Source organism: Drosophila albomicans, chromosome 3 (assembly GCF_009650485.2).
Source record: "Drosophila albomicans strain 15112-1751.03 chromosome 3, ASM965048v2, whole genome shotgun sequence".
NCBI classification, from domain to species: Eukaryota; Metazoa; Arthropoda; class Insecta; order Diptera; family Drosophilidae; genus Drosophila; species Drosophila albomicans.
This window is the reverse complement of record NC_047629.2, coordinates 6,261,493-6,269,893: the sequence shown is the minus strand read 5'-3', so window position 1 is coordinate 6,269,893 and position 8,401 is coordinate 6,261,493. Positions and strand designations below refer to the sequence as shown.

General features: G+C 35.5%; 5 protein-coding genes across 8 annotated transcripts; 3 read left to right on the top strand and 2 right to left on the bottom strand.

Annotated features, from left to right (window-relative positions):
• Positions 1-34: 34 nt before the first annotated feature.
• On the top strand, positions 35-3,177 carry LOC117571329 (golgin subfamily A member 1). 4 transcript variants are annotated; one of them, XM_034253418.2, is made up of 7 exons: positions 35-74; positions 139-501; positions 576-1,364; positions 1,434-1,532; positions 1,846-2,259; positions 2,320-2,559; positions 2,618-3,177. In XM_034253418.2, the coding sequence occupies exons 2-7, from the start codon at positions 310-312 to the stop codon at positions 2,738-2,740; spliced, it is 1,857 nt and encodes a 618-aa protein (XP_034109309.1). In that variant the 5' UTR covers positions 35-74; positions 139-309; the 3' UTR covers positions 2,741-3,177. The 4 variants fall into 4 exon arrangements, with proteins under 4 accessions (XP_034109309.1, XP_051861611.1, XP_034109311.1 ...); XM_052005651.1 differs by lacking the exon at positions 35-74 and having other exon boundaries at positions 81-501; XM_034253419.2 differs by lacking the exon at positions 35-74 and having other exon boundaries at positions 83-501; positions 579-1,364; positions 2,618-3,171.
• A 165-nt stretch (positions 3,178-3,342) lies between these two features.
• LOC117571335 (uncharacterized) lies at positions 3,343-3,892 on the top strand. Its single transcript, XM_034253428.2, has 2 exons — positions 3,343-3,449; positions 3,514-3,892. The coding sequence occupies exons 1-2, from the start codon at positions 3,412-3,414 to the stop codon at positions 3,665-3,667; spliced, it is 192 nt and encodes a 63-aa protein (XP_034109319.1). The 5' UTR covers positions 3,343-3,411; the 3' UTR covers positions 3,668-3,892.
• LOC117571334 (mitochondrial import inner membrane translocase subunit Tim10) lies at positions 3,741-4,217 on the top strand. Its single transcript, XM_034253427.2, has 2 exons — positions 3,741-3,891; positions 3,962-4,217. The coding sequence occupies exons 1-2, from the start codon at positions 3,741-3,743 to the stop codon at positions 4,087-4,089; spliced, it is 279 nt and encodes a 92-aa protein (XP_034109318.1). The 3' UTR covers positions 4,090-4,217.
• LOC117571331 (uncharacterized) lies at positions 4,201-5,519 on the bottom strand. Its single transcript, XM_034253422.2, has 3 exons — positions 5,197-5,519; positions 4,549-5,133; positions 4,201-4,494 (listed from the first exon to the last, which is right to left on the bottom strand). Exons 1-3 carry the CDS (start codon positions 5,374-5,376, stop codon positions 4,240-4,242), a joined length of 1,020 nt encoding a protein of 339 aa, XP_034109313.1. The 5' UTR covers positions 5,377-5,519; the 3' UTR covers positions 4,201-4,239.
• Positions 5,520-6,374: 855 nt separating this feature from the next.
• On the bottom strand, positions 6,375-8,308 carry LOC117571330 (uncharacterized). The gene is made up of 3 exons (XM_034253421.2): positions 7,446-8,308; positions 6,686-7,386; positions 6,375-6,625 (listed from the first exon to the last, which is right to left on the bottom strand). The coding sequence occupies exons 1-3, from the start codon at positions 7,981-7,983 to the stop codon at positions 6,578-6,580; spliced, it is 1,287 nt and encodes a 428-aa protein (XP_034109312.1). The 5' UTR covers positions 7,984-8,308; the 3' UTR covers positions 6,375-6,577.
• Between the last annotated feature and the right edge of the window lie 93 nt (positions 8,309-8,401).

Genomic DNA, 8,401 nt, shown 5'->3' with positions numbered 1-8,401 from the left:
ATAGCACACAATACGTTGATAGAATTGGGCTGCCAGATATGTCAAATTTGTCAGGTGGCAAGCTCTGCCTTCACGTATGTAGTTTCCTAAAGAAGAAGAATTATAGACTGCAAATTTAAATAAATTTACATTACATAGATAAACAAGCAAATTAAAGGCTGGCATTAAATGGAGTGATTGTACAAAAGTAAAAAGAAAAACGAGCTGCTTGTATCCGCATGTTGTAGCCCATGGCGATAAACTAAATGCATATGTAATTCGTTTAGCTTGCGCCAAAAACAATACACAAAACTTGCGACAGTTCCCAAAATGTTTGCAACGTTAAAAAACAAAATTAAGGAGGAAACTGGCGATGATGTGTCCACGTCGACATCACAACCGCATCAGCGGCACTTAAACAATAATACCAACAATAACAACAACAACTATCGCTTACGTAGCCGTCGTATTAGCATAAATTCCAATTTTGCTGATGATGTGGGCGGTGGCATCTACAATGAGGTAAAGTCAAAGCAAACATTATCTATTTATATCGTATATTATCTCTCGAAAAACAACTGTTTATATATTTCAAGCAGTCTGAACAATTGTGCCAGCTTCGTGGGCAATGCAATGAGCTCACCTCCAGAGTGTCCAGTCTCAGTCAGAGTCTTCAGCAATTGCAGGAGGAGAAGACGAGAGTGGACAAGACCAACGAGATCTTATTGGAGAGCGTGCGAGTAGCGCAGACGCAAAAGGATATCTATTGTGAGGAACAGGAGAAAATACAAAATCTACAACAAGTGGAAATTGACAAACTGAAAAACTTAATGGGCTTTCGTGAGCAGGAAGCCGTCGATCATATGAGCTCCATACGTCAGTATCAGCAGCAAATTGAAAATCTTAACCAGGAAATGGATCGGCTGCGTACGATTGAACCGATTGCCGAAGATCTACGCGATGAACTGGAGCAGTTACGTCATGCCACGCAGCATGAGAAGAACCAACTGACCACAACACTAGCTGCTGTTCAAGAAGAGAATCGCAACCTGAAAATGCGTATGCAAATCGTTGAGCAATCACGTCTCGAAACGTTGGCCAAATTAAGTGGAGATCAGCAAGTGCAGGCACTAGTGCATGAACACAAATTATTGGAGCAGCATCTGGAAGAGACGCATTTGCAATTGTCCGATATAAAAAGCTCATGGAGTGGGCAGAACTTTGCTTTGGAGAAGCAAGTCAGTCGCCTTTCTCAGCAGGTCGCTGAGGAAACGACTGAAAAACGCAAGGCATTAAAGGCCAGAGATGATGCCATAGAGAGTCGCAAGCAAGTCGCCTTTGAGCTTGAGAAAGCCAACATTGAAATTAAGCAACGCAACGAAAAGGTGGGTAGATTTTATTGAATTTCACTCCAACTTGTTTCAATAATTATTTTCGGTGCTTGGATAACACAGATTAAATTGTTAGAAGACGAAGTGGACGAATTGACAGTGGCTCTTAAAGAGTGTCGAGAAGAGAATGAGCAGCAGATTCTTTTCGAGCGCAATAAATCTGTGAGTATATCTTCCGACGTTGACGGTTATCTGTGGAGCCAATAACACGCACAAACGTATTCCTATTAGCTTAATTTCATTACTAACAACTAACTATTCTGTTTGCCAGTAAAACCTTCCTTCTTACGCTTTGTTATATACTACTTGGATTATTTTGCCATTAAGCCATTTGGTGGTTGCCTTGCCTTGTCATTTCCCTTCCTAATTATTTGTAGAACCTATTTGTTTATATGTATTAAAGTTCACTTTTAAATGTACAAAACACAAACGAATTATGTTTCAACTTAACTGCACTCAACTGCCCAAAACTTAGGAAACACTGACTGCCGAAAATAAAGATCTCAAAATGCGAATTGCAACAGCCGATGAACGGTTTAGCGAATATGTCAAGAATGCTGAGCAAATTGCTCAAAAGTTGCGAACACAGATTACCGAAAAGCAAGATCAGCTAAATGAGAGTCAAACGCATTTGGAAATAGAGCGTGAAGAAAAACTAACAGCATTATTGCGGAATGCGGAAATTTCGCAAAGCGAAGAGTTGCTTAAAAAGGAATTACGTCTGGAGCAAAATGAATCGAACGATCTGCATGACAAAAATAAACAACTTGAAAATGATGTGAAAGAGGCTCGTGTGGCACTCCAAGCGCTCAATGAGGCAGCTCAACAAAACGAACAAGACTTGGCGAAATATGAGCAATCCCAACGGGAAATTATTGAAAAGAATAAGGCAAGCGTAATAAAATATTAAACTAATATATTCAAATAAAAAATATTTATATTTTTGTAGACAATAAAAACATTAAGTCAACGACTTGGTGACCTTAAGAAAACATTGCAAAAAGAGTTTCGAAGCTCGCAATCAGCAACCATTGATGTTGATACGGATCAAGTAATACCCGCCCTTAGGATCTCCCACGCGCCGATTGAATCCTTTCAGTCGGATAATAAACCAAATTGCATTATAATGGATGAAGTGAATTTTAAATATTTAAAACACGTCATTATAAAATTTTTAACAAGCAGAGAGGTAAGCTTTGTTAAATTTCCAATGCAAAACCATTTTATACTCATTTATGCCTCAATAGGTTGAAGCCCGTCATCTTGTACGCGCAGTCTCCACACTATTGCAGCTTTCCCAAGAGGAGGAGAAACTGTTGCACGACACATTGGATTATAAGATGAGTTGGTTCGGCGTAAAACCCAGTTAAATGCTACAAACCCATTTGATAGACCCATCAAAGGGCAATGTGCAATAATGAAATACATATATATGTATATATGAAACACATTCCTAAATATTGACTTTAGTTCTTTACCAAACATAATTTGTACTATGTACATATTATACAAGCTTTTTTTTTACAATTTTGGATAGAAGAGCATAGTCAAAACTTGTTTGTGATGTTGATTTTTTCATTAAATCTGAGATATTTATAACCAAAATTTTAAACGCAAAAACGGCGATTCTATCCGTTAGTGACATTCATGTTTTGTTAATTTATATGTGTATATACATATTTGTACAATTATTTTTTATTAGATTATATTATAATTTTACAACATCTTTTAAGAAATATACAACGCATTGTATACATTCACATGAGCATATTTGCACACATATGAACATACAGGTTTGTGATGCACTGTCAATAAAAACCTATTCTTAATGCAATCGTCTATATATGTATGTGCATCGTAACTACATTTTTACCGCTTGTATAAAAATAGTACAACTGAAATGAGTTGTACCGATACATTTAAAAGTACCTATTTTAGTAGGCACTCGATAAAATAAATAGAAATATTATTATAGTATTTTTCTGTAGATTTTACAGTATTTTTTACTTTCCTGATCACAGTCACACTCTGTCTATTGACAATGCCGCTTGGAAACGCTGGGCGAATTGCTGTTTGTTGGTTTGTACAAATACATGAATTAAATTGAGCCTTTGTAAATAAACTGTGTTTGTGCATTTATTAGGGGAATTTTAACTGTTGGTGGAGTATATGCATTTGTGCTTTCAAAAAGATCTGTGGACAACCGCCGATTCGAAACATTACGTGTGCGGGACCGTATGAAAAAAGCTAATCAAGGCGAATACGATCACACTATTTCTAGCAGGCGTTTCGACTAAATAAACCTCAACGTTATATTGTTGACATAACCAGCAAAACTTATAAAAAGAATTAAAATCATACACATTTAAAATGGCAATGCCCCAAATAAGCGTGGCTGACCAGGCCAAATTACAGCTGATGCAAGAGATGGAAATTGAAATGATGTCGGATTTATATAACCGCATGACAAACGCTTGTCACAAGAAGTGCATTCCACCTCGCTATGGTGAATCGGAGTTGGGTGAGTGTTGATTTGAAATTGAGATTTGTACGTTGCATTAACAATATCTTGCTAATCATCGATTTTGCAGGCAAGGGAGAAATGGTTTGCATTGATAGATGTGTGGCCAAATACTTGGACATACACGAAAAGATTGGCAAGAAGTTGACAGCCATGTCCATGCAAGATGAGGAGCTCATCAAGAAAATGTCTAGTTAAATATTGAAATTTAAAAGGGATTGCTCACATTGAGGCTAACCCCGCTCTGAAATCGGCATTTCAATCGTTATGTTAACTTGTTACCCACACACACAAACACAAGCCCACAAATAAACATTCACAACGGATTTATTACTATTTGCATCTATCTTAAAATGTTGTGACATAGCGAGACATTTCCGGCAGCATCACGCTAATATCTTCAATGGTATTCTCCAAAGCGCTCTCCTCGGAACTGTCCAATTGGCTGGTGCGTACGCTATTCGCCCAATCGGAGGAGGATTCCTGGCCAGCTTCGCGATTTACTTCTTCGTCGTCGTGTACGTTTGGCCTGTATCTTCGCAGTGTGATGCTCGAATCGTGGAACAGTTCATCCACCATTTCCACATAAATGTTGGTTTGATGCTGCAATTTCATTTAATTTGAAACATACTCAATACCAAAGTTGAGATTTTTTACCTGTGCTAGCTTTTGTAACTCGGGCTGTCGACTGATGGGATTCTTGGACAAATTCAACATGCGTAGGTTTTGCAGTTGCTCCAGATCAGATTGTGTTGGTGCGTCTTGAATTTGATTCTGATTAAGGAAGACAAACTTCAATTTGGACATTGCCATGATCAGGCGTGGAAAGCGTCCAAGTTGATTCCCCTTCAGATTTAGATGTATTAAGCTTTGCAGTAATCCAAATGTGGATGGCAGCTCAGCGAGCTCATTGTTTTCCGCTGTAAACCAACGTAATTCCGAAAGGTGTCCTATGGAATTGGGCAACGTACGCAGCCGATTTCCACGAACTCCCAAAGTTTGAAGTCGTTCACAGTTGGCTATTTCAGATGGTAAGATGCGTAAACCCGTATTATTGCACCAAAAGGCCTCCAATTCCGTCAAATGTCCCAGTTCCGCCGGCAAGCAAATAATATTGTTGCAACTGACATTCAAGAACTTTAACCTGACCAATTCACAGATGCACAAGGGAAAGTCGTTCAGTTTATTATAGTCCAGCGCCAGCACTTGCAAACGCATCAGATTGCCAAGGCATGAGGGAATCTATGATCACATAGTTATAGATATAGTATATGTATATAGATTCAGTAGATGTTAGCGATTTACCTTTGTTAATCGATTTTGATTTAAGTACAACTTCATCAAAGACTCGCAGTTCCTGATAATTTCTGGTAACTCGGACATTTGATAATGGGATAAATTCAAAGAGAACGCCTTTTTGGCTATCACATCTTCACAGTTTGCCAATATATAATTGGTGCGAAAAAAATGACAAATCGTCTCCATGGCAGCGTTTTTTTGGCTGTCGTTTCGTTTCAATTCATGAATTCTTAAATTAATCTGGGATTTTCAAATTTTTGTGATTGATTTCCAAAAGTGTGAATCATTTTTCAAACACAGTTTAGGATACAGATTGAGAGGCAAACTAGAAATGGCAGTATAAATATTTATTTGCTCTATACTATGTTTGAGTAAAGGTACAAACGACATGTTTAGCTATACTATAAAGCCCTATGGCATTTTGCTTGGTCTAAATTTAAAACAAACAAGATCTAGATAGTATAGAGGATGCGACGGCCAAATACCCTAGTCATCGGCTGCTACTTGAGACTAGCAAGGCGTATGATGACAAAAGTGTTACTTCTTTTGTTCAATGTGTATCTTAAAGTTCAATTGTATCTTTGCGTTTCTTAGATACAAGTCGGATAAACAAGAGAGATTGTTATTTCGACTATGTTGATGAAATATACATTTCAGTTTAGGTATATACCCATTCTGCTTTTTGCTTTGCCTAGGGCATAATTAGCGTTGCTCGCCAAATGTTCAAGCATTGTCGCATAATGCTTAAAAGTCACCGAGAATTTTATACTCTTTTACCGAACAATTTTTCAAATTCTGCCTTAAGTGTGCGAATAAATGTATGTTTGTGGATGTTAATTTCTAATCTCATCTAATGCGGTAGAAAATAATTCAGAATCTCTTATAGACTATAAACAAAATCAAATATATTGTGCTTCATGTAATATTTATTTGTTTATTTTATATAATTTATTGCTTAAAGTGCCACTCTCGATTCAGTATAATAACGTACCTCTTAGGTGAAGAAAGGCGATTAGTCTCCGAATTTGATTAATCAAGATTAATTAAAACTGTTCGATCGTCTATCAACTCAACTCTTTGTATGTGATTTGTTCTTGTGACTGCTGCCCATAAACATGTTAGTGTTGACAAAAAGTATTTCCTTATTCATCCTAGGGTCATAAGTAATCAAAATAGTTGAATTAAAATGCTTTTACAAAACAACAAATGGTCATTTTTACCACAGGCTCAAAGTAAAGCGCAATTCCATGTTTTCCGTAACTGAAGTGAAATTATTATTTTGTTTGATAACATTACAAAATATTGATTCTTAGGCATTTTTAAATTTTTGTATTATTTAATTAGGCATTTTACAGAGGTGAATAAGAATGGAAATTTATTTCTAAATCTAAATTAGTGTCAAGCTCATTAGATTTGAATTCGGTATAGATGTAAACTGAAAAAAGCAAAATTACAGTATTTATAGGAATAATTGTGTAATATATATTTTATTCACCTCAACTATTAAGTTTTTTTTTCGATCGTCATTTTCGACAAATAAAATATTGAGCGAAAATGGCCGGTCAGCTTGAAAGCCCTTTCTTTCTAATATATCCAGAAAATCACAAAAAAACTTTTTATTCAAGTTCCTAATTGAACATCTCATACTCGTCAACGATGTAGATTCTTTCACCAAGCGCAGTACATGAATATCTGATAACTCCTTTGAATTCCAGTGAATTCGTTCCAGTGGCATTTTTACAAGTACATCAATGGAATTCGGCTGTATTTCCCTACAGAATAGTTCCTTTAGAACCTTAAACTCACCAACACGCTTGATTTCCTGTTTTCCCATTGTTAAGCAAGGAATGTTAAGAACTTTAAGCTGATTATTGAATCGACTGTCCAAGTGATAGAGAAAAGGATTTGCCGAGCTTCCCTTAAATATGTGCAAGTAGGTTAATTTGGGAAAATATGGAATTCTCCATGTCGTAGAAAACTTTTCCATAAAGGATCTATTGTCATAATCCTCTAAACATAATTTTTGCAAATTTCCACAATATTTTGCTAATTTAGATAACGTTTTTGTATCGGGATAGTATTCGATTCTTAGGACTGTCAAATGTCCAAGTAAAGAGGCCAGGTCATCAACTTCATCGGCCTGAATTGGTCCAATTTGTAATTCGTCTAACTGAACCATATCATTTAATTTTGTCCCTGCAATAAATTAATGTATTATATTATATTAAAGTGGAAATATGTAAAATTTTACTAACTTTCATCTTTTTTTAACGCATGGGATCCAAAATTAATATATCGTAGATTTGTTAAACTTTGCAATGATTTAATTACTTTATCTACATGATAATAATTTTCGGGGGTATAATTCCAATTAAAGGGATATTCGATACGCAATTCAATTTTATTCAGCATTTCACATTTTGACACACACTGTTCAACTTTCCGAAGATTGTCTTCATGTATCACAAATTGTATGTATTTTAGATTTGGGCAAAATTTGGCAGCCATTTCCAATAAATCTCCAGATTCAACATAATTATATGGATTCTTAATTGATATAACACTTGAGCCCCACCATTCCAGAATGAAATCGAAATGAGTAATCATATACTTAAACTCTTCGTTGTTAGTAAAAGTAATTTCATTTTGAACATTTTTGCGGTGGTGATAAGCAAATACATTCCAGAGTTTTGGATGAGATCTGGCAAAGTTAACTTTATCGTGAAATGCTTCAATTTGTTGACTGACAAGAATCAGAACTTCAAAAGGTAGATCCAAGATGGTAATAGCCATCTTTAGTTTGCGCTTCGATACAAAATATTATTCCAGAAGATAAGCCTTTTCTTAGACAAATTATTAATTAGAAAACAGATGACGTGAAGCCAACCAAATCGAATTCATAAAAAAATACCAAAAATTGGTAAAGATTTTGCGGTTTTTGTTTGAAATACGAAACTATATGCAAGTTGTTTAGTTAAAAAAATCGTATATGGTAGTATTTATATAGTATCTAAAACCAATTTCGAATTATGTAATTATCTATACATACCGCATAAATATACCGAAAACTAAACTACACAAATATTAAATATATATAGTATACTCCGTTATTTTAAAAATGATATGGAGGATTCTTTAAAATCCAAAAATCGACATGATATTATAAAAAAATATTTTTTTCATATAATTTTTTCGTCAAACACTGTTTTGC